Source organism: Enhydra lutris, unplaced genomic scaffold (genome assembly GCF_002288905.1).
Source record: "Enhydra lutris kenyoni isolate GAN:26980312 unplaced genomic scaffold, ASM228890v2 scaffoldscaffold7, whole genome shotgun sequence".
In the NCBI taxonomy this organism is placed as follows: Eukaryota; Metazoa; Chordata; class Mammalia; order Carnivora; family Mustelidae; genus Enhydra; species Enhydra lutris.
This window is the reverse complement of record NW_019154091.1, coordinates 38,603,702-38,629,891: the sequence shown is the minus strand read 5'-3', so window position 1 is coordinate 38,629,891 and position 26,190 is coordinate 38,603,702. Positions and strand designations below refer to the sequence as shown.

The 26,190-nt window shown below is 35.2% G+C and overlaps 1 protein-coding gene across 1 annotated transcript in view; it reads left to right on the top strand.

Moving 5' to 3' along the window:
* The window catches only part of LOC111142027 (LDL receptor related protein 6), a 173,046-nt gene that overhangs the window by 93,062 nt on the left and 53,794 nt on the right, over window positions 1-26,190 (top strand). The window contains exons 4-9 of the mRNA XM_022494947.1: window positions 899-1,095; window positions 3,070-3,201; window positions 6,599-6,995; window positions 8,122-8,293; window positions 24,790-25,006; window positions 25,579-25,868. Of these exons, the coding sequence (XP_022350655.1) occupies window positions 899-1,095; window positions 3,070-3,201; window positions 6,599-6,995; window positions 8,122-8,293; window positions 24,790-25,006; window positions 25,579-25,868 (1,405 nt within the window). The remainder of the gene's footprint in view (window positions 1-898; window positions 1,096-3,069; window positions 3,202-6,598; window positions 6,996-8,121; window positions 8,294-24,789; window positions 25,007-25,578; window positions 25,869-26,190) is intronic.

The following is a 26,190-nucleotide window of genomic DNA, read 5'->3' as shown; positions in this document are numbered from 1 at the left end:
TATAGTATGGACTGCTTGTGAGATTTTTGGGTCTGTTTTGTCTCATGAACACAAGTGGCAGCACTTGGTGTGTGTTTTTTTGTTTTTGTTTTTGCTACCTGACTTGTGGAGGTTAAGTCACTATATAGCAGAAAGCAAGCAGAAATGATCCTTTACTAGAGCTAGACTGGGATTTGCAGAATGAGCTCCACCAAAACACCTTTTTTAGCCTCAAGTATATGTTTTTACTTTCAGTTACCAAAGCCGTAGGAAATGATGGAAGAAACAGGCTCAGATTCTTTGTTTTTACACATCAAGAAGGGGAAAACCTATTGCAGATTTAAATTACTTCACAGTGCCGACTTCAAACTTGGGGATTTTTCTTTTTGTTCACCTAAGAACATGAATTTTATGGATGGAAGATGTGAGTCCAGAGATGGGAATTGACAGCAGTGCTAATACTCGAGCCTTCTCTCTGCTATTTTGTAATGAACCTGGGGCCTGTTGCCAAGTACTTGGTTGGGAGTTTTGGACACTATGAATATATTCAGATTTATTATGTGACTTATTTTTCATAGGTGTATTTTTTTTTTAAAGATTTTATTTATTTATTTGGCAGACAGAGATCACAAGTAGGCAGAGAGGCAGGCAGAGAGAGAGAGGAAGGGAAGCAGGCTCCCTGCTGAGCAGAGAGCCCTATGCGGGGCTCGATCCTAGGACCCTGGGATCATGACCTGAGCCGAAGGCAGAGGCTTTAACCCACTGAGCCACCCAGGTGCCCCTCATAGGTGTATTTGACCTTAGGATTTGTGTTACTTAGGATTTGTGTGTGTTATGTGGAAAACAAGATGTTTTAATGGGCAGAATCAAGTTTTGATAAAATTTAGAAATGTTTGAGTTTTTCTGTTTTTATTAATAGGCAGGCAGTGGTTAAAGGTTCCCTTCCACATCCTTTTGCCTTGACATTATTTGAGGACACATTGTACTGGACTGACTGGAATACACACTCCATTTTGGCTTGCAACAAGTACACTGGCGAGGGTCTGCGTGAAATCCATTCTAACATCTTCTCTCCCATGGATATACATGCCTTCAGCCAACAGAGGCAACCAAATGGTAAGTGATCTTGATTTTTAAATTGCAAGTTGGAATAGCTTTAGCACTCAGATGTCTGGCTTTAGTGAAGGCAGGAGCGGAGAGGACATATCCAAAGGTAGTGGGAAGGAATTAAACATGGGGAAAATGTCAAAATGTAATTCAGGTGAAACGGCAGCCCAAGCCATTTGTAGTTTGTTATCTATCACTGTTGGCCACCTTACTCCTTTGTTTGGATCTGGGGTTATGGTGGTTGAGAAGAGAGAAATAAAATAAGAAGCTGAGATAGCTAAGCTTATATACAAATGCATTTCTTCTTTATATCATTTCTCTCTAGTGTGTTTTTAAAAAGAAGCACTTTTTATAAAAATAGAAACCTCTGTGACTCTAACTGGTGAATTTAAGTTTCTTAGGTTGCCTGATGAAATACCTGCTTACTTTTCTGTGCACATTCCCCTTCCCTTGCCACCCCCTCCCCAACCTTTTTTCTTAGTTTTTCTTCTATTTTTGGTCAACCTATGCAGTGACTTGGACTTCGACTGCTAGCACCAATTTCTTGTAAGAGAGGAGTAGAACTAGGTTTAAAAGGAATATGAGAATCTTAAGTGTTTGGCACTTGTATATAAATAAATGTCTGGCATGTGTCTAAGTATATTTCAAATTGTATTCCATAGCCAAAAATAAAGGGTATTTTGATTCTGCATTGCTTTGTATTAGCTCTGTCCATTTAGGGGGAGATAGTTAAATAATATATTATATTGGAATCTGATGATCATGAGTCCATAAAAATGTTTTTAAATATATGTGCTGCCCTTTTTAAAAAACACTGTATGAATTTTTTATTATCATGGATAGCCGTTAGGAGAGAATTTCCCTGTTTTTTGTTTTGTTTTTTTTTTTTTATTTTTTTTTTTTAAAGATTTTATTTATTTATTTGACAGAGAGAGATCACAAGTAGACAGAGAGGCAGGCAGAGAGAGAGAGAGAGGGAAGCAGGCTCCCTGCTGAGCAGAGAGCCCGACGTGGGACTCGATCCCAGGACCCTGAGATCATGACCTGAGCCGAAGGCAGCGGCTTAACCCACTGAGCCACCCAGGCGCCCCTGTTTTTTGTTTTTAATGGCACTGTTGATCCTTTATGTTTTACTAGTTTCAAAATTTGCAGTCATCATTGCTTTATGTTTCATATTTGGTTGGTCTCCATCTTATGTTGTTTTTTTATGAATATTATTTAAATCCATCCCTTTCCATAGTTTTGACAAAAATGCTAATTAATCTCTGCTTTTCTGTTTTTCCTCTTTTAATCAGCCATGCCTATCCTTTCCAGTTAATCTTTCCAAAGTGGATTTTTTACCATTCTAATTACCATCTTTGCTTTCTGTGCCATCCACCACAATTTGTTCCCATTCTCTGTGCTCACTCAGCTCTAGTTCTTATTAGTCAACAGAAATCTGAATATTTAGTTAGACTATTTGCCTTATTATTTTTCCCAGTGTACAGCCTCCAAGCTCTTACTCATACAGTTTTACCACATTTGAAATGTCCTCCTATCTATCTTTCCTATCCTTCAGGGGTCCTGTCATGTCCTGTGTCCTCTATGAAAGTTTTCTTCTTTAATTCTTAGTGATTTACTTTCTATTTGACTCTATAGTTATTTATGGTCTGTCATGTGCAAGATAGTGCTTAGTTTCATTGTTTTGTATTATTTTCTAGCTTGTTAATTTTGGTGTACTGACTAGATTGTAAGCTCTTTTAGGGCAGGGGACTCCTGCTTTATTTCTTGTGTATTCCTCTTTGGGTACAGAATGCTAAATCATTTCTTACTGATTAATTCCCTTCCTTGCAAATGGTTTGGTAGCCAAGCACCTGGATGACATTTGGTAGTAATTTCGTTTATCACAGTTGCTCATGTTATGGTTGTTAACCTTTGTGTACCTAGAGAGAGGGAGGGCATCCATAATCATTGGTATTAATCAATGTGATTTATATTTGACAGCTACAAATCCATGTGGAATTGATAATGGTGGTTGTTCTCACTTGTGTTTGATGTCTCCAGTCAAACCTTTTTATCAGTGTGCTTGCCCAACTGGGGTCAAACTTCTGGAGAATGGAAAAACCTGCAAAGATGGTAAGAAGATGGTCTCCAAGAAGGAAAAAATTCAGATAGCAACTGAAATTCTTTATGACTTATTTTATTTCTCTATAATAAGCTCTGTAGGTTACAATATTTGGGAGACTAGTTGTTTGATCTTTGTCATCACAATCAGTTATATAACGGAGTTTTTGTGTTTTAGGGCATCTCTTTAATACTGTTTTGTAAGTTATTGTAGCATTTTAACTAAATTTTTAATGTGCTATTTTTGAAGAAAATTAGGTGCTATTTCTTTTTTTTAATGAAATGTCAATCATTTATATCACAGTTGGTTCTTGAAAATGAGTATTACTTAGCCTTTTTTTTTTTTTAAAGATATTAATTTATTTATTTTACAGAGAGAGAGAGATCATAAGTAGGCAGAGAGGCAGGCAGAGAGAGAGGAGGAAGCAGGCTGCCTGCTGTGCAGAGAGCCTGATGCGGGACTCAATTTCAGAACCCTGGGATCATGACCTGAGCTGAAGGCAGAGGCTTAACCCACTGAGCCACCCAGGCGCTCCGCATGTTACTTATCTTAAACGAATATATTTTTAACAGTAGGTAGCATTTGTAAATAAAGGACCTCTGCAAGGAAGCAGTGTTTACTAAACTTTCAACTATAATGACTTATCATGGGGTAGATATATTTCTAAAAAATTATTGAATAATATTTTTAATTGCCTTTTAACAACTGAGATGTACTTTCAGAAGAAGAAAAAATATTCCATGTTCTGTTTTTAAAGCAACCTCTTTCTATACTTAACCACTGCCTCTTTTCCTCACTCTCTTAATTCCCTATAGAAAGAGGGCATTTCGGAGAAATATGTTGACTTAGGACACTTCAGGGGACTTCTGATTTGGGAGTACACCAGTTCTTCTCTTTTTCTTCTTAATGAGAATGTTATTTTTCATTCTTACCTCTATGGATCACTCTCTGGTCTTCTAGTCACCAGCAAGACCTGGTGAGAAAATTGTTGCATTTAGCAGTGGCTTCTTTATGTAACTCTGAAAAGCAGAAACCTTTATTTCAGAGTTGGTTACAGAGTTCCTGGCAAGGGGGTCAGGGAGTCAGAGGGATGGAATTGAGTTGGTGTACAGGATATTTGTCATGACTTGGCATTGATAAATTATCCTCCTAGTCAAAGGTGAAGCTGGCTTACTCTTGTCAGACAGTTTCCATGGCAAACAACAATTTGGTTTCAATTTAAAACAAAAGGTTTTTGTAATGTTTTTGTTTAAAAATGTAGCCTGACTTTAAAACAGAGGATTTATTTTAGCAATAGTGGTCTGACTACTGCCTCACATGTTTAACTAGTATTTTGAATTTTAGATGTACATTTGGCATATAGTAGCTTCAAATTAACTATTCTGTTTTGATCACCTTGCTCAAATTAACAGCTTCACTTTCTATGACTTCTTTGTTTGCAGAGTTTTGGGACTGGCTCCTTTTGGTATTTAGTAGAGGCAGTGAATGGTACAGAGTTACTCCTGCTTGGTGCCTGCTGTGGCATTTAAGACTGTATTTTCTCTGAGATCAAGTTCATTTATAATTAGTCCTTGAGTCAAAAAGCTGTTGTTGAGAGCTTTACTCTTCTTCTCAATTTTTTCAACTGTAATTCCAGATTGATGTGAAGCTAAATGCCAGTATTTTCTTTTAGTCTCACTTCTTTGGGAATCTTTTTTTACTCTTCAGATGTCAGCTTGCTTATTACCTTTTATAATAGTTAGCTGATTTTACTGGTGCTGTATTTGAACATTAAAAAATCAAAACAAACAAAAAAAAGATTGAGCTTAACATCCTCATTCTCAGCTGTGTTTTTTTTTTTTTTTTTAAGATTTTATTTATTTATTTAACAGAGATCACAAATAGGCAGAGAGGCAGGCAGAGAGAGGAGAAAGCAGGTTCCCCAAGGAGCGGAGAGCCTGATGCGGGGTTCGATCCCAGGACCCTGGGATCATGACCTGAGCCCAAGGCAGAGGCTTTAACCCACTGAGCCACCCAGGCGCCCCTCAGCTGTGTTTTTATTCAGTACTACTTCGAGTTAAAAACATTTCATAAATAAATCTGATTTAAAACTCAGTAAGGGGCGCCTGGGTGGCTCAGTGGGTTAAAGCCTCTGCCTTCGGCTTGGGTCATGATCCTGGGGTCCTGGGATCGAGCCCCACATCGGGCTCTCTGCTCAGCAGGGAGCCTGATTCCCTTCCTCTCTCTCTGCCTGCCTCTCTGCCTAATTGTGATCTCTGTCTGTCAAATAAATAAATAAAATCTTAAAAAAAAAAAAAAACTCAGTGAAATAAAAATTTGAAAATGTTTCTTTTCTGGGCACCTGGGTGGCTCAGTTGGTTAAGCGACTACCTTCAGCTCAAGTCATGATACCAGAGTTCGAGTCCTACATCAGGCTCTCAGCTCCATAGGGAGTCTGCTTCTCCCTCTGACCTTCTCCCCTCTCATGCTATCTATCTCTCACTGTCTCTCTCTCAAATAAATAAATAAAATCTTTAAAAAAAAAGTGTTTCTTTTCTAATGATAGTAATAATATATTAGCTAATATTTACCAAACACTTATATGTTCAGCATATTCCTGAATTTTACATGGATTTTATTTAATCCTCAGAGCAATCCTTGAAATATAGATGAAGAAACTAGGTTTAGAGAGATGAAGTTTTGCCCAAGTTTGTATAGGAACTTGAATCCACTAGTTCTGTCAGATCCACAACTCTTACTCTTAAGCAGTATGACATTTAAGTGATTCTTTCTCTTTGCTGCTTCTTTTTCCTTTACCATAGCTCTCTCTATCATTAATTATGTCAGGCATTGCCTTATAGTTCTCTTTGTTAAGACAGCTTAACTGAAATACAATTTATATGCTATAAATTTCAATCATTTCAAGTGTACAGTTCAGTGGTTTTTAACTAATTTATAGTTGTGAAACCATCACAATCCAATTTTAGAACACTCATCAAACACAAAAGATCTTTGTCTTGGATTCATTTACCTTTGTGAACATACTTCTCAAACAAAGGATCTGTATCCTATTTCTCCTTCTTCCTTTAATATTTAGCTATTCAACCTCTTAGTCATTACCTAGTCACTCTTCATTATACCTTTAAGTAGCTATTATTAATTCCAGGGACTATATAACAAATGAACCTAAGCAGGAATCAGAACTTGATTTGAGGAACTGAGCCATTATAGAGCTTGACCTCATAGTCAAGCTCTTCCTAGTTCACTGTGTTACTTTCCATTTCTACCCAAAATGGACCCTAAGTATCCTTTTATACTCCTTTACTTTTCAATTCCTAAAGAAGTTCTACATTCTTTATTTAGAGTTTTATTTAAATTTTGCCTGTGGGTTTCAATTTTTTCTTCATTTATCTCACTTTATTGTTCTAGGTGCCACTGAATTACTGCTTTTAGCACGAAGGACAGACTTGAGACGCATTTCTTTGGATACACCAGATTTCACAGACATTGTTTTGCAATTAGAAGACATCCGTCATGCCATTGCCATAGATTATGATCCTGTGGAAGGCTATATATACTGGACCGATGATGAAGTGAGGGCCATTCGCCGCTCATTCATAGATGGATCCGGCAGTCAGTTTGTGGTCACCGCTCAAATTGCACATCCTGATGGCATTGCTGTTGACTGGGTTGCCCGAAATCTTTATTGGACAGACACTGGCACTGATCGGATAGAAGTGACAAGGCTGAATGGGACCATGAGGAAGATCTTGATTTCAGAGGACTTAGAGGAACCCCGGGCTATTGTGTTAGATCCCATGGTTGGGTAAGAAGCTCTGCTGATAGAAAACTTTGTCTGGTGTTTCTGTTTTCTACAGGTTCCTAAAAGCATTGAGAAAAACAATATGATGTATGTGTTGTTTTTCAATAAACAGCTCTTCAGTGGCTGTTCATTTTTAGGGCATAGTGATTAGAATAAAATCTCAAGTTAAAGAATTGCTAGGTTTTTTTCCTTGAATGTTTCAAATACTTTTCCTTTCTAAATTAAGTCAATGCTTGCTGATTTGGGGTATTGGCTACACATTTTTCTGAGGTTGCATCATGACCATGAAAAATATGGAAAGAAAGTGTTTTCAGAACTTCCCCTAGAAGATTTAATTTCATCCCATTTTTGGTACTTCTAGAATGATATGGTATATATCCCAAGATAATGAATGACTTGATTTTTTTTTTTTTTTTTTTTTTTGGTCATAACACCCTGACCACAGTGTAGGGAAACATAGCTTTCTATATACTCACCAATGTTATTTGTTACTATGAGATTCATTCTAAAGGTGAACATAGTGACAAATTATTATACGTTAGTGTATATCAATGCCTTGGAGCCACTTAAACTCCCAGGAACCACAGCAATTACTTGGCACTACAGAAAGAGTTAACATACTGGTTGGTTAGTTTGTCGTCTGAATATCACTACTGGGATAGCCTTTTTATGTCAGGTGAGAAGCCAGCAAGAAAAAAAGATGACTGGGGTGTCTGGCTGGCTCAGTCAGGAAAGCATGCAACTTCTGATCTTGGGGTTGTGAGTTCAAGCCCCACGTTGGGTATAGAGATTACTTAAATAAAAAGTTTGGAAAAAAAGAAAAAGATGATTGTTAGTGGGAAGGAGCACAAAATATTTTGAAGAAACATAACTAAAAATGGAACTCATTATTGGCAGGCATTTTTATGATCATTTCTGGAAAACACTGATCTGAAAATTTCCTATAAGCATGTATATACTATTATGTCTGTGTTAAACATAAATTTTGAGTATGTTTAAGTCCCTTTTTTATTCCTTCTATGGCGTTAACTGATACCAGTGTAATATGAGAGGTGGACCTCACCTTTAGAATGTCTGAAAGTTACAGTTTATTATCTGTTTTTAGCTCATTTTCTGTATACTTCTATAGGTACATGTATTGGACTGACTGGGGAGAAATCCCGAAAATTGAGCGAGCAGCTCTGGATGGTTCCGACCGAGTAGTGTTGGTTAACACTTCTCTTGGTTGGCCAAATGGTTTAGCCTTGGATTATGATGAAGGCAAAATATACTGGGGAGATGCCAAAACAGACAAAATTGAGGTTTGTTCTTGCTTTTTCATTTTAAAACCAGTTTTATAATGGTTTTTAAGTTGATGTTAATTTGATGCAGATATTCTTGCCTCTTGTCTGGGCTGCCAGAGATATCTTTTACAGAAATTTTACTCAACTTTAAGGATGCTAGGGATTATATATTCTTCTTCCACTGAACTCTAAGATTTCTGAGCTCTCTACTGGCATGAGAAATGGATATTCCTCTATTTCTAGCCCTAAAAGCTTATGTGAGTGATTTTCCTCATTATGGATAAAGCCACTGTATGAATTTCCTAGGGACAGTTTCTGCACAAATCAAATATTATATAAGACCTATACTGGAAGAGCTGGTATTTCTGTCAGGAGAACAAAGCCCATGTGTATATATAACTTTTGCTGTTACTGATGTTGGAAACAGGTGGTGGCATATATTAAGTATTAAGGTGGTTACATGCAAACAATTTTTAAATTGACTTATGAGCTGTGTAGGAGAAAGATTAATTAACTAGAACTTGGGGGAAAATATTTACCACATGGTAGAATTAAGTTGTGGCAATCAGAATAGAATTCTGGTACAAACAAACAGTGGTGAATCACAATAAACCAGTGGTTTATCACAATGTTTTGTAGATGGCATATACCTTGATGTTGAATGTGAGCTCTGAATTTCACAACTTTGAGTTGGGCTGTGCTTGAGATCTTACGGATCACGTACTTAAAACACTTTCTTGTACAATATTTCTTTGGGGGATTCATGATGTCTCATGTAAGTTGTGGCTTGGAATGGCTATTCAGAGCCACAGCACTTAATCTACTAACAGATAATTTGGGCTCCAGAGCCATTATTTTAGAAAGGTAATTCTTAGGAGTGCCAGAGACTCTGAGGGAAAAATAAAGGGCCTTCTTTTCAGAATGGAAACTTGGAATAGAAAAACCCATTTGTATTCCACAAGGCTCAGATACTAAAAACTGCATTACTTATTCGTGCAGCTGGTTTGCATTAATAGAAAATTTTGCGTAGACTTGAGTATATAAATTTTCTCCCTCTTAGTGTTTTGCTGCCCCTCTCTTTAAATCCACGTTAGTGTTTGAATCTTTAGCAGCTTTGAGTGCAGTGCTAATGAGATGAAAGTTATGGGCTCTCTTTATTTATTTATTTATTTATTTGATAGGGTATTAGCTCCCTACATGGGTCAGCCTGACTATAAATTGCACACCCATTTCCAAGCAGTTCACAAATGTGTATTGTTGACCAGCTGTGGACCATACATGAGAGTATAGGTATTACTACTCTTAGAAAAACAGTTTAAAGCTCATGTGTCCTACAAGAGTGTTTGTTTTTACATAAGGGAAGAATACTTGATTTATTATTTTTTAGGGATTTAAAAAATTCTGTATTTGGTATCTTTTTAAGCTTACTATGACTGATTGATGAGATTGTAAATAAGACATTTGTTTCTTACTGGGAATTTTTCATGTCTTATTTCCCACACTTCAGGTTACTTTCAGTATTTAGATATAGAAATTTATTCAAAATCACAAATAGTTTAGGATGATTTAGGTAGAGAACTGAGAACTTTTGGAGGTTCTGAGTGACAGTGTTTGGGAATAAGAATGAATCATATAACAAAATATATTGATTAAACAGGATTTATTTTCTTGGTCTGCAGTGCCGTAGATCTTAAAATTAGCATTCATTATGACCTGTTCTGTCTTCTAGAGCTATATACATGTGTATGCGGTGGTGTCATTTCCTTCCTCACTTCCTTTTTTCCTTCTTCCTTCAGTGGTACCAGCATCCTTAAAAGCCTGCCTTTCTCATCTATTTCTCCTCTTCCAGGTTTGCTCTGTGTCCTCTTTGACAGATTATTTGGTGTTAGTGGCACATCTATCTCCACCAGACTATACATACAAAGACCTCCCTTATTCTTTGCCCTGGAGATTCTGATGAAGTTTCTCTAATTGAGCATCAGTGCTTTTGTCATTTTCTTTTCATAGGCACATCTGGGAAGTAAAGGGAGTAGGTGTTATTATTTATTCTCTTAATTTATGATGATGTGTATATATACATATACAGCATATTAAGGAAAGAGCACAGCTCTTCATCTAAATTAATCTTGCATAATTGGAGAAAAACTGTTAGTTTCTCTTTCTGAGACTGTTGATTATAGGAGCAACTGCCACAACCAGCTTTTCATCTCCCTTTACCCGATAGTAGGTTGAATATAGTGAACTTGAAAACTTTTGGAAAAATACATAATTTTTTAAATGCTTCTCCTTCTAAAACCATTATTTGCTAGCCTTTTGGTATGTAGCAGGTGATTCTATCTACTGATATTATCCTGGTCTAGGTGATACGCTTCCCAACTTTTTGGTAAAACTGTTTTTTCCTGGGACCCTAAGAAAATATTAAATAATAGTTGTATAGCCTTGTTCTTTTCTGAAAGACTTTGAATTTACTTGGGATGACTGTATGAGTTTATAGTACATTTGAAAAGAAAAGATTGTGATTTGGTAAATTTTTACATACTGATATAAGGCATAGGAAACTCTTCATTTTAATTGGGTCTTATGGGGAGAACTCAGAATGTTCATTCACCTGTGCTCTCTGTACCTTCAGATCAGGTTCTCACTCTCTTTTCTGCAAGTGGTGATATAACAGATGCTGGATATATTGGAGAGCTGTAGGTTTCAGGTTTAGTTATTATTGTGCAGAGTTGCAGAAAGAACATAAAGATTTATCGGATTTATAACCAGCTTCTGCAAAGAGGGATGGGACACAGGGAATTGCTAATGATGCCACATTTTTTAAAAGATAGTCTTAATATTGGCTGGTGCTTTAATACAAGAAAGTGTTAGGGGGACCTGGGTGGCACAGTTGGTTGGGCATCCTACTCTTGGTTTTGGCTTGGGTTGTGGTCTCAGGGTCATGGGATTGAGCCCGTGTTGGGCTCCATGTTGAGCAGGGAGTCTGCTTGGGACTCTCCCCCTGCGCTCCTGCTCTCTCTTTCTAAAATAAATCTTTAAAATAGAGAGAGAGAGAGAGAGAATGTGTCTGTGAGGATAAATCTGATTTCTCTACCTGTCAGCTGATAGTGACCACGTATCTGTAGGTGTTCTATAAAAGTTGCATGCTGGTACTTGTTTATGCTTCTTACTCATTATGCTAAAATCATTTCATCACCTTTTACAAACGAGCATCTTGTTTACTTGTCTGCACTGAGCCCCCTTTCACTCCCTACCCCTAGGCCCACCCGAGTGTTACTATAGTATTCTAGGGCTTCCTTATATAATACTAAAGCATTAGCAGAAAGGATCATGTCTGTTTTTCTGATTGGACAGTCCTCAAATAAGCCTTTATTTCTATTTTATAAGACCCTTCAGTAGGCAGAAGCACATTGTGTCTTAACAACATTCGTATTTTTCTTGGTCAGGTTTCACTGCCAAAAACAGCTATAGCACTGAGGGCATGTAGTACTGCTTTTCAGTAGCAAAGACATATCATTGATAATTTATAAGTTTAAAGCATTTTGTTGTCATTATATAAAGTTAAGAATGTTACATTAGCTTGGGGTTTTTTGTTTTGTTTTGAGGATGCTTTTCTCATTCTATACAACTTACTGATTAAAAAAATTAATCACTGTGCTTTGAATCACTGGTTTTATTGAAATGATGTCAGTTAAATTATTCTCACAAAGTATTTTTTTATTATATGCTTTTTATTTCATTTTTCCTTCTTTCATTTTTGAGCTTCTGACAAACACAACAACACCTACTAGTTATAGATAAAAAGAGATGTCTTACCCAATTTATGGGCATGTAGATTTGTTTTTAGTCTTTTATTATAAATTTCCCTGCTTTAGAGAATATAATGTCCATAGGTAGTTTGTCCAAATTTAATTATACCTGGCACAACTCTGGGAAACAGAAATTATTAGGGCCTTAAGTACGAAGAAATTTTGAATAAAGAGGGTATTATTGTGTAGGATGTATGCCGAAAACTTGATAGTTGGTGAATGATTTATGTCATATTCTAAGCCTGAAATTACAGGACTACATTTTCCCCTTGTGACAACTTCCTCTGTTTTATCAATATGCTAATTTGTTTTCCAAGTATTCGGGTTTCTTTGTAATTTCTTTGTCTGGCATCTTTAGCCTGTGTATTGTGAAAGTCTGTTAAAGTACACAAGGGCCCATTTATTATGATTTTTCTTAATCGTTTGTTTCTAAGATTAATTCTTCCTTAAGAAATTAATATAATCATCTGCTGTTGAGATAAAGCTCTTTTGATTATATGACAAGTACCAACAAGTACTTCCTTTTGAATCTTTGCCAGTTTAAAACATTCAGTGCTCCTTAAAATTGATTTTATTTTCAATTTTAGGGAAATATTCAAGATAATGAGCTTAAATACCTGAATCTTTGCCCATTCTACTCCTTTCCAACACTATATGAATGTATGTGAATGTATATTTCTCCCCGTTTGTTCCTGGCGTGTTATAACTGAAGAATGATATTGATAAAACACCATCATTAGATTCCTCAGCTCAACAGAATACCTGGATTAGGGGCTTATATTGATTGAGTTGTAAACATGGTGCTATCCTTTTATATCATCTTGCATCTGTTTGGAGTTATTTTATGATAACATATTTTTGAATTCCTATTTGAAAGTTACCTTTTGATGTACAATTTAAGCAACATTATTTAACTTGTTATAATCTACAGCAGCCAAAGTAGTACATCATCTAATTATATGTCCTGTTGTCTCATTATCCACTCTACTGTGTCTGGCTCTAAAAAAATTATTGCACATATATAATGAGAGAAACTTGCTTGATGATGAGTATAATCATGCTTTCCTGAAATGCCACAACAAACCCTTAGAGCCTCACCAAACAAGATGCTTTGCCTCACTTAGGAGTTAGTGTAGTTTTATCTATATAAATTAGGAAAATTTCATGCATGTTATTTTAGTGACCAAGTTTGAACTTGCTCTTGGATCGTTTTTAAAATGTTCTGTTGTTAACCATCTACTCATGTTTTAGCATAAAACTGTATAATATGTGTGGAGATATTTTTAGTTTCAATTTTCCTTTTTTGTTTCTTTGGTTTTTGTACTCCTGAGGTAAAAGGTGCTGATTTTAATGTCCTACTTTCTTAAAAAGAGAAGTTAGCTTCTTTACAATTGGTAACGGTATTTAGTTGTTATGAGTGGTAATTAATCTCTAGATCTTTATTGAAACATTTTGTAATAGCACACCCTGACCTTAATTCTTGTTTGATTTTTCATTTAACTGAGCGACCTTAGATAATTCACATAACAATCTGGTCTTTGTATTTTGACCAGTAAGATCATTTAAACCAGATGATCTTTAGGTTTCTTCCCATTGTAACATTTTCCAGTGTTTTTTGGTACTAACTGCATTATTTTAGATTACGAACAAATAACATATTTGCCTTCGAAGAGTTCCTTAAAGGAAATTTATATTCAGGTGACATGAATATTTTCTTTTTTCTTTAAAACTTTCCTTATCTACAGTGCATTGAATCCCTATTAACTAAAGAAAACTTGCCTATTAGGGGTTCAAAATCTTTAGTAACTCAATTTTCCTGAAAGCAACTTCTCCTTGTAATATTTGTTTATATTCTCTATTGACCTGTATACAAGCTATTCCATTATTAACATGCTTGGGAAGTTTAAATAAATGTTTAAAGCTGTTGTTTGAAATTAGCCAAACATGTAAATGTTTTTTATTAATGGAGTCCATGTAAAACATTATTTTTTGAGAGGTTATTTCTCTGTAGGTGGCAAACTATTACACTTTTCAGGGCTCATAGAGATTTTATTTTTACTGTTTTTTTAAAGGGTTTGGAAAGGATAGGCGGTCAAATGATGGTAAAGACCACAATTTGGGGACTTCTTGGGAGGGAATTTACAAAACTCTGAGCAGTTAAAAGTGACAAGTATTTTTAACTTCCTACTTAAATTTAAAATTATCACTAGTTATTTAAAGATTTTGTGTAATAGTTATTCTTTAAGTTAGCCAAAATGAAGAAAGGCTTCTCCTTTTTTTTTTTTTTCTTTTTGGCATTTTAAATGTAGTTTACAATTTAAAAATTTAGACCTTCTAAGAATATTACAAGGCAGGCCCTATGATTTTTTTTGTTGAACTCATAGATTTCCCAAACTGTTCATTCATTGTACTATAATTTTTTGTTGTTGTTAGATTTGATCTGAAATAAAATCTTGAAGAAGGATTAGAATTCCTTTGGTTATAGTTAGATTTTTGTAGACTGTTATTTGTTTAGTATTTCATTTATAATTAGGAGCTTCTGAAATTTTCCAGGCTTCTAGAGTTTCTAAGTAGGAATGAAATTAGAGGCTTTATGCAATTAATATCACCCCTATTCAGAGATTTTTGGTTTTGTTCATTTATTTTTGATTTTGGGTTAACTAATGACTTGGCTTTTATATTTGGTTGCGATTTATAATATTGCTTTTATGTTTTAGCTGCAGTGTTACTCTTAAAATGTGAAAAAAAACCCTCCTATGCCATAATAGATTTCATTAGTTTCAAGAGAGTAAGTAAACAGTGTTTCATGGGTTTTCAAAATTGTTTTTGCATTAAAAAACTGTTTTTAGTTCTCATAAAATTAACTATGGTTTCTAGATAAAATGCTTACAGAAACAGTAGTTCTTTCTGCCCCAGGTTTCTCTTCCTAAAATTCAGCATTCTTTGGCGCTTTTTGTTTAATTTGCTTCTGTATTTGCCCGAGGTCATAAACTTCCGGTTTTAGGAGAAAAAAAGAATGGAATTCCAATTTCCTGATTCCTAATACAGTACTTTTTGTGTTGTGCTCTGTTGCCTCTTTTTTAGACTATTCATTTTGAGATAATTTCAGACTCAGTATTTGCAATACTAGATCTCTCACCCAGTTTCATTCTACATACTTACAGAACAATTATCAACATTAGGAATTTAACATTGATGCGATTTCCATTATTCCTATTATATTTATTGATTGGAATTTTCCTGTAAGGAAGAACTATTCCCTCTCTATTCATATGTATATTAATATATGTATATTAATGTATATTAATATGGAACCATGGATATTTATTCTTTAAAATTGTAGAATATTATAAGGTTATATTCCATTATTATTGTTGCAAATATTGTCCCAGAATTGGAATTAGTAGCCCCTTCGACTTGATACCTGTGACCTTTTCATGAGCCTCCATCTCCTTTTTTTAATTGTGGTTAAAAAAAAAAAAAGAAAATCTACCATAACCACTTTTAGGCAGAGAGTAGAGTAGTGCTAATTATATGCATGTTGTTGTGCAACACAATCTCTAGAACTTTTCATCTTGCAAAACTGAAATTCTGTCAAACAACTTCCTTTTTCCCCCTGTCCCAGCAACCGTCATTTTTTAATCTAAGAGTTTGACTTCTTTAGATACCTAAAGTGGGATCATATAGTATTATCTTTCAGTTTGCTGTCTTATTTTACTTAGCGTAACATCCTCATAGTTCCTCCATTTTGTAGCATATAACAGGATTCTCTTCTTAAAGGCCAGATAATATTTTATTTTATGTATGCACTGTTTTTCTTTATCTGTTCATCCATCAGATAAAGGATATTTAGGATGGTTCCTCCTTTTGGGTGTTACACGTAGTGCTTCAGTAAACATGGATGTGCAAATAAGTATCTCTTTGAGATCCTGTTTTCAGTTCTTTTAGATATATACCTAGAAGTGGGATTGTGGATCATGTGGTGATTCTGTTTTTAGTTTTTCAAGGAACCTCCCTTATTTTAAAGCACTTTTAGAACAATAATATATTCAACTTTATCTTACATTTCTCTTGCCTCAGCCCTGGAATCAACTATTACTCTAAGGAGCCATAGTTCTATTTAAAGAAGAATAGTATCTTTTTTTTTTTTTTTTAAAGATTTTATTTATTCCTTTGAGAGAGCACAAGCAGGGGGAGAGGCAGAGGGAGAGGGACAAGGGGGCTCCCTGCGCAGCAGGGAGGCTCAATCCCATGGGGCTCAATCCCAGGACCCTGGGATCATGACCTGAGCCAAAGGCAGACTCTCAACCATCTGAGCCACCGAGACAACCCTGAAGAATAGTATTTAAAAACCAGTATCTGGGGAGTGACTGGCTGGCTCATTTGGAAGAAAATGCAGCTCTTGATCTCAGGATCATGTGTTTGAGCCTCACATTGGGTGGAAAGATTACTTTAAAAAAATAAAAAATAAAAATATATGAACATAAGGCACACTCACTGGTACTGGAGTACTTTGCCTTTTGAGTAATAAGCTGTTGATTATTATTTCTACTCAGACTCCAAGTTGAATTTATTTTAGTTGTGCTTGAAGAGAATGAAAGGAAAGGGAGCAGTTTTCCCTAGTTAACATGCTTATGTTTTCCTGCATTAGAGGTTTTTTTTTTGAAGACCTTAGGACAGTGGGACTCTCAGAAATGTCTCATGAAGTAGTTGAGTATAATTGACCAAGGTGGTGTACTCATCATAATGATGCCTTGAACTGAAAATTTCTTCTTAATTTTCTAGTTTTCCTGGGTAATTTTGGTTTTAGAAAGCTTTGGTCACAGTAGCAATTCTTAGCTCTATCTGTAAAAGAGCATAATAACTGCAGTCGTTTAATGCTCTAAGCATGACGCCTTGAAAAAATAAAACTACTCAATGCAACTATGGTATTTTCTGTTTTCACATTAGAAATAACTTGTATTTACTGAGACATAGTAAGTCTTGAACTAGGTTAAAAGGCTTTAAAGGACTGTGATTGCCCTTATGCTCTCTTACCCAGGTGCATGGCATCTCTTTACTTCCCCTGCTAGTTCCAAAGCATTTCTCTTTACTTGTTACCCCAGTGAGCTCCTGAATGATTGAACTGTTTTTTCCATGCGTATATATTCCATTTTTTAAAATACCATTTCTGTGAAATTATATTTTATACCCTATTGTTATCAGTTAGCCTCCAATGAGATCTAGTGTCTCTTTATATGTAAATATTAATTCACTACTTGCTTTGGATATTGGCTGGAACATTAGAAGAGGAATGGTTCATTGTGAGCATAATTTAGGTTTTTCCTTTAGGATGTCATAGTATTTGCACTGTAGCTCATTTTATGATAGGTGCCTGGTTGTCCTGTTGTCATCTATTTCTTGAACGTGTCTAGTCAAGTGAAGTTGCATAGCAACAACTTTGGTAGTAGACTGGCTGCATTCCAAAATTTCATGGGTAATCCTGTCTTGACATTTAATAAGCTGATGAAACTGCTCAAAAAACCAGATGTGATATCTATAGAAGGTTTGCTCTTACCTCCTTTCTGTGGAGATATTCTGGTTAACCCACATCTATTTCCTGTTGTAGTCTATATTCTCAGTGTGGTTTGTAATATTTGGGAATGCCTCAGAATAGTTTAATCCCTACCACAATGTGGTTGAAGCAGTTAAAACCACTGGAGACTCTGGTTCATATTTGGAGGTAGATTTCAGAAGTGACAGAAGCCCAATGTCAGTTTAACTAATTAAACCACTCTGAGGTAATACAGCAAAGCACACCCTCAGAAGCTGCCAGAAGATTTAATTAGTGTTGGCTCGACTTTTAAAGCATAAGGGTAATCTTTTGGAATCGCTTAAAATGGTTCATTTGTTCTGGGTTCAGAATGTACAAGCAAGCTTTAACCAGGATTTGTGTTGTTATTTTAGACATAAGGGGCTTAAAACCATATTTACAAACCCAATAACCTGTCCAATAAGGTTACTTATTGGGTATGATAAATGTAATAGTGCTTTTCTTTGAGATAGAGCAACGTGTTGTTTTTCACTGTGTTGCTTCTGCCCAGTAGAGATTGTGTGGCTGGTAAAAGAGAAATGTTTAGGGGAAAAGCCATTTTCTAATAGAAGTGTCACATCTGCAGAAGTAATGGGAGGAAACGAGAGTTCGGAAAGTCATCATTGGACTCTGTGTAAAGGGAAATATATGGTCTTTAGATGTAAGGTCTCACAATCAGGTTTTTTAAGTTGTTGATCCCTTAATCTCTTCAGAAGATTCTTATAATTGCTTTCCACATCATAACAAAAATGATAACAGCATTTGTTAATGACAGCTATTATTATTATTATTATTCAGGAACCCTTGGACTTGGACCTTATCTTTCCTCCCTTCTTTTTTTTTTTTTTTTTAATTATGAAAAATTTCAGACATGTGGTAAAGCAGAGTAAAGATTCTCACGAACTGTCAGCTTTAGCCATTAGTAGTAGTACCTGGTCAATCTAGAATACTCTCTTAGTGGGCGAGTCAAGGAGATGGCAGATATGGATTATCTTTATTAATATAACTGTGGTTGTAATATTTAAATGTTGGGTTAGCTTAAAAGAAATGAAAGAATCAAGCCTTTGTCCTTATTCTTACAAGTCTCAGCTAGTGTTGAAATTTAAACTTTTAAATGTGATAAAAGCTGAAAAAAAGCATTTTATTAATTTTTTCCCATCAGAAATAATTTTTAAAAAATAATTTTAATCTGTATTAGAATTAAATATAGCATAGCTGAAGAGGGAGGAAAGACCAAATGGAAGACCCTTAATTGTTTGTGGCTTTACTGAGCCTAAAGGGTATATGGAAACCTCGTCACAGGCAGGTGTGAGAGAGGACAGAGATGTTCTCTTGAGATCTCTTATGGAGATCTAAAAAAAGAGTACATTAATTTTGTTGTAGGCTCTGTAGTCACCACCATGAAATTCTAATCCTGCACAGTCCATTTTGGTAGCCAGTGGCCACATACATCTGTGGAGTACTCAGAAAGTGGCTAGTCTAACTAGAGGGGCTTGAAGCGCAAAATACATATATGAAGAAGGCCTTGTATGAAAAAAACATAAAAGTCTCAATAAATTTTTAAGTATTGATTACATGTTGAAATAAAAATATTTTGGATATGTTGGATTAGATAAAAAACAGTATGTACAGTAAAAAATTAATTTTAGCTGTTCCTTTTTACTTTTTAAAATCTGGCTACTAGAAAATTGAAAATTAGACACATGACTCACATTTGTGGCTTAAATATTTCTCCTGGGCAGCACTGTTCTAGACTTGACCCTGCTGTAAAAGCTACGACAGACAACAGGAAGATAGGAAATTAAGGCAAACAGTGTGCTCCTTATAAAATTACACTAAAAAATCTTTAGCTCATCTTAATTACATTGTTTAATTGGAAGTAGATGTGATAGATATAGCTTTAATGTACACTTTATTTATTCCCTCCCACCATGCCCCTCCCTATGGGAGGGGTGGAAGACTTCTGGTTTTTGCTTTTAAAGTGAAAGAAGAATGATTAGTTAAAAGGGACTAATGAATGCTGTAGTAGGTAAAGCTACAAAATCCTTAGTAGTGGCTTTTAGGGAACTGTATTTGAGTTCCTGGCCACTGTGCTAATCTGAAGATCTTTGTAAAACCTTTATTACCATTTATTGTTCAACAGAAGTTGCTAAAAACTTTTTATTTTTAATATGTCCTTTGCTCATTTTTCTTCTTCCTGAGACCCTGGCTTGCACTTAGAGCAGCATTAGCCCTGATCCATACACCAGTTCTGACAAGGGCCTAGACCAAAGCATTTCTAGCTCTCAAAACTAAGTTATTTATGCTAATTTATTTGGTGGAAAACCTGACTTGAAGCAACGTAAGGCTATCTGGAGTCTTCATTTATCCAATTTTGTGGGAATATGTATATGTTTTGCTGCATAAAATATTCACATGTTTGGCAACAGAGTGCTACCCTGGACCCAGGCAGAGGTGATGTGCTATGTGCATTGTGTTCACCTTTGTAAATACCACAAAAAAATCTGAATTCGGAAATATGGCTAGCCTTAAGACTTTCAGATAAGAGATTTTGGACCTCCATTACCATCCCACAGTAAATGAAAATATTTTATTAACCATAATTATGTACTGAAGATGTTTATTTTTAGCACAATCAGAACACAGTGACAGAGGTAAATGAGGTCTTCCTAAAATAGAATTTTGTCATATCACCCTCCTTTAAGTGCTCTCAGAAGTATCATGTTTTCTCTAGTTCTGATCCTGGAATTTCATACCTGCCATAGGATGGTATCTGCCTAATTTTGTCTCCTTTGAGTCCCTTTAATGTTCCTTCTGCCTCAATGCATTTCTTTCAAAGTCAGTCACACAAGGCATCTTTAACTGTGTCTTAACATGTGTTATTTCTTTTATGTTCTGGAAAATCCTTTTCTCTTTCTCTTTGTCAAAATTCTTCTAATTCTTCAAGATGGATTCGAGCCCCTACTATTTTTTGTACACTTTTTCCTGATAAGCTACAGGCCAGAGAGGGGTATATGTGTATGATTTTAATGTAAATATAGTTTATCTCCTCAACTAAACTGTAATACCTTTGCTAGAAGAGGCCCTCTTAATTAACTTTTGAGCATTCAGCATGGTATCTTTCATGGTGATTCGCATTCATTAGGTAAGTTTGTCAGTGTTTGATTTGGGGCTGGGGGAGTAGAGTGAGGATCTGGTAGAGCAGCAAAAGTATATGTGATCTAATTACCAAATTGTTTGCTCCTTTTGGCTTACTGTTTTAGTTAAACATACGTCTAAGTAGATAAGCGAACAATACAGTTGGGGGCTGGAAATGGGAATAAGGCTGCATGCCTATAGTTCTCCACTGGTTTCCAGGACATAGAAAGGGTCTGTATTGTTTTTATTCTTCAGTTTAACAGTGTGTGGTTCTTTTGGTCTTTTATTTCCACATATTCTTTTATATTACTATATCAGCTTTTATTTTGAAGTACTGTATTTTAATAAATTCATTACAGCTATTTAAACATAGCTATATTTACCTCAAGGGACTAAAGCATTTTATTAAAATAATCTTAAAGGGCAAGAACTAACATTTGCTGAGCATCTACATATCCAGTACTATGCTATATATTTAATATTATTTTCTTTAATCTTAAATAATTCAGTGATTTAAGTTCTTTTCCTGTTTTACTTGTGAGGAATTGCCTAGTGGTACCTAGTGAATGATAGAGCTTATATTTGAAATCTCAGTCTGTCTAGTTGTGCCAAAACATTGTTTGCTAATGATTGGAGATTCGTAGAGAGTGGGAGCATAGAGAGTAACTGCTAAATAGAAGATGCTTAATTGTGTAAACTAAAAGGATCTTTGGGAATTGTGCTTTTGTTATTTTTCTTACTGTGAATTTTGGTTTCATTCTTTGCCCATTATCCGGGTCATACTACAGCTGCCATCTTTTAAGTTGTTCATTTATCAAAATGAACAAACAGAAACGTTGCAGGCTGAAACAACTGAAAGGAGAAAGAGTTGACCTTATAATGTTTTTGGAGGAAAAGTTTAAATTCTGTCTTTAAAAGAGGTTCAGTATTAGGCATTTAATGTAGCCTTTAGATCAGCAAGTAAATTTTAAAAGGAAGGCCAATATTTAGGCATAGTACAGCAAAATTAGTATTAATTTGTTAAATGTAAGATAATGCAGAATAATTGTTTAAGATACTACTGAAACTAGGAATAAAATCAAGTCAGACATGTTTTAATATATTATAAGCTTGTAAGAAATTAGTATTTTAGAGTTTTACAATGCATGATATTTAGTACTATGTGTTAGACACTCTCTGATGGGATGATGAACTCTGTCTAACAGAGAACAGAAGTTCCCTGTTAACTATATGACATTTTAGATGAGGTAGACGTACATCTTCCAGGAGCTGCAGTTGAAAATAACTGCAGTAGAAACTGATGAGAACTTAGATTAGAACTTTACATATTTCTTATTTTTTTTTAACATAAGATAATAGTAGAAGCTATAAGATTTGATAGGCTTTGAAAGATGATTGGCAAAGAAGAACTCAGGAAGCCTTGGAAAGTATCCAACCAGGTTTGAAAAAGGAAGGGGAACTAGTAAAACTAAGAGATAAAAAGCCATCCTGGCTATAGAAAAAGAGATAAGATCACATGGTGCCTTGAAAATCTGATGTATAGTTTCAGTGGGGGGTTAAGAGTATCAAATGTTTAAAAAAAAAAACAACAAAAGAGCGCAAGAACTGAGAAAAGCAAGGAAGGAGTCATTGACCATTTTCAGTAGATTTATTTCATCTGAGTCATAGATTCGAAGTCAGTTGTAGAGTTAAGGGATTGAGTGGTAAGAGGTGGAGGCAGCTGTTACAGATCACATTCAAAGAATATGGCAGTAAAAACACAATCATTCAACTTTTAAACCGTGTCTTTCTAAGTTGGGGGAAATTGTGTTGTGATAAAAGCAGAAAAAAAGGATCCTCTGGAGAGGGAGATATTGAAGATCCTGGGAAGGAAGGAAATAGTATTGAGAGGAAGTTCTTATAAGGGGCTTAGAGGAAGATGCTGGAGGTCAAGAAATAATCTCTGTATTAGGATGTGGATAAAAATACAGAGTTAAAAAAACAACTTTCCCTACCTAAAATAAAGGCGTTTATATTGTATGTCTAATAAAGGAAAGATTTTCACTCTGATCATAGTTTCCAGACAATAATATGGTGTGGCCAGAAATTCTTTCTTGGATCTCTGCTTTTAGGAGGGACAGGAATGTATTCATTCTCCAAAAATAAAGAGTAGTATGGACTTAAAATTTTTACATGGATTTATAATTTGGGCAAGAATACCTTTCATTCATTCAAATGGCTAAGCTGTAGGATCTAAGGATAAGAATTTACATAAATTTTCATTTTCAGGAAGGTTTCCTGAGTGTCTTAGGAAGTTATCTCCTTTAAAAAATTATTTAACAAATATTTATTGAGTTCTTTGCCAGACTAATAGTAGAAGTGGTGGACACATAAATGGATGAATTAGTTTCCTGCTATTTTAGAAGTTACATTTTAGTTAGATATGTAAACAAATTATTGACCCTTTTTCTTTGCTTAGTACTTTCTGCTTTTAAAAGTAATTTTAAGATATAACATAGACATAAAGTATGTCCACGAATGATCTGTTGCAAGAAAATATGAATGTAAAAAATCTAGACTCATGTCTCAAGGAGAAATTATTAATTTTAAACAGTATTTAATGTAGGAATTGGATTAGTGTTTATTAATTCTTTTAAACTATGTTTTTTCTTATAAAAAACATTCTGTTTAAATATAGATTTATACAGCTGGCTTAATAGAAGTCCTGTTGTATTTGATATGAACAGATAAACATTCAGTTAATATAATCTCTTCTATCAGGTATAACTGAAATATTTATTTATACATACAAGTGAAAATACAAGGGTATAGCACAATTTTGCTCACTCAATTTTTAAGTACTTTGTTTCCAAGGTTGGGCTCTTCTTGGAAGGTCAGCAAGAATTTTAAAATTTTGAAGAGGAGAGATAAAGATAACATCTGGTTGTCATTCCATTTAGGCAGTCACGGTATTGACTTACAGAGACTATTTCCTACTGATTTTATGGAAGAAAAAATTAATACTTGCATAAAAGATTGTGATACTATTTTTAGGAGGGGGGGGGCAGAAATTTCTTGCATATACTTGTTTTTAGTACCAGAATAACATTTCTGAAAGCTAGTTTGCCTGGCACACAGGCCATTTAATGGAAGAAGTGGTCTCAGCTGGAGACTTGCAAGTTGATGCTTTAGAAGACTTGCTCCATCTTTTAGAACAGAAGATTAGTACATGGTGCTGGAATGTCAGGGACAGAAAAGATGCCTTTGCCACTTCTAGGGAAATTGCTGATCTTTATAATGAGAGTGTCAGAATGAATTTAATAATGTTGCTACCTAGGGTAGTTGGAAAGAGTAGGTACATGCTAGTTACTTGAAACTTAGTTCCAGAGATTTATAAATTCCGAGTACATTACAATTATAATCTTAGGAGACTGAGAGATGTATTGAGAGCCCTTTAATCTGTGGACTTTCAAAAAAACTTTAAACAAAAATACAGTGAACAAAAACAGCAGTATAGTAAGCAGAAGGAGTCCTAAAAAATATACTATGTTTCCAAGCTGTGTGATCTTATATGAATTTGAGTTTCCTGCAGAGTAAAAAGATAACACTCTCAGGAAAAATAAAATGTTATAGAACAAAATATGTAATAAAGTAATGTATACAAAGGTACATTATAAAAACAAATGTACAAGCAAATTTAAGGTAATTGTATTTTATTTTTAATTTTTACATAGTTAATGGAAGAGATACACACTAAGCTAATATTGTCAGAATTTTTAGAAGGAAGGGTAATAAGAGATTGGAGAAATAGAGATAAAATATGAGCTTACACTGAGTATTTGAAATCATTCTTATTAAATTAGCATGTTGTCCTTTTGTGAAAGAAGGCATTATAATAGGAATGACCAAGATGACACTTTTCAGTGTTGATACAGCAAGCAGTTGGATTTGTTATTTTTGTATATATTTGAAGAATAAGTACACATCTTTAGTTCTTGTCTTTAAACTTAAATTTGAAGGTTATGAATACTGATGGCACTGGGAGAAGAGTACTAGTAGAAGACAAAATTCCTCACATATTTGGGTTTACCTTGTTGGGTGACTATGTTTACTGGACTGACTGGCAGAGGCGTAGCATCGAAAGAGTACACAAACGAAGTGCAGAGAGGGAAATCATCATAGACCAGCTTCCTGACCTCATGGGCCTAAAGGCCACAAATGTTCATCGAATCATTGGTAAGTAATTCCAAAATTCTCTCAGAGATGGAAACCAGGAATGAGAAAAATACAGAGATATTGGCTTGTAAAGCAGCACTGTAAATTATTGATGTTTTATGGAATATAGAAATCATCTGTTCTTTTTTAAGCAGGAATAGGCCTTTTAAATGTAGACTTAGTACTCAAAATGTAGTACATAATCCCATTTCTGACTTGGGCCAGTGCACCAGTCCTTAGGCAGTGTGGTGGGATCCTGCTCCCAGGAGGTCACCATATTGATGCTAACTTTGTGTGGACAGCAGACTAGCATAGTGCATGCACTACAGCCCAACACCTGGGCTCAAGTGTTCCTCCTGCCTCAGCCTCCTTAGTAGGTGGGACTACAGGCCTGCGCCGCTGCACTGGCTTTTTATTCCCTGTTAATCTTCATAGTGTTTATTTATGAGATTAGAATTGAAAATATATTTGGGAGCAGATATAAATCATATGTCTTTGTGATTCACATGCCTCGTCATTTTCAAGTGAAAATATGTTGATTGTGTCAATGTATTTGTCCTTCTGTGCCCCTTTATAATTAATACATCTTCTAGGTTCCAACCCCTGTGCTGAGGAAAATGGGGGATGTAGCCATCTTTGCCTCTATAGGCCTCAGGGCCTCCGCTGTGCCTGCCCCATTGGCTTTGAACTCATCAGTGACATGAAGACCTGCATCGTCCCAGAGGCTTTCCTTTTGTTTTCACGGAGAGCAGATATCAGGCGAATTTCTTTGGAAACTAACAATAATAATGTGGCCATTCCTCTTACTGGTGTCAAAGAAGCTTCTGCTTTGGATTTTGATGTAACAGACAACCGCATTTACTGGACAGATATATCACTCAAGGTTAGTCAAAAGAATTGGAATGTTAAAACTAAAGACAAGGAGGGAGAGCTTTAAAATGTCTGAGTCTTCATGCTATGATCACTCTCTCTCATTGCTTAGTAGGCAGAATGCCTACTAAGACTTTTTAAAAGAAGTCAAGGCCAAGGTCCATTCAGTTTTAATTAAGTGCTTTTTTTAAAATACAAGATACTTTGCTTGACTTCCTCTGCTTTGTTCCATTTGAGGTAAAGAGTAAGCAGTTATATAAATGGCTTATAGAAGCTTGACTCTTAATTTATTTTTAAATAAAATTTGGTAGTCTGTCTCAGGTAGAAAACTCCAA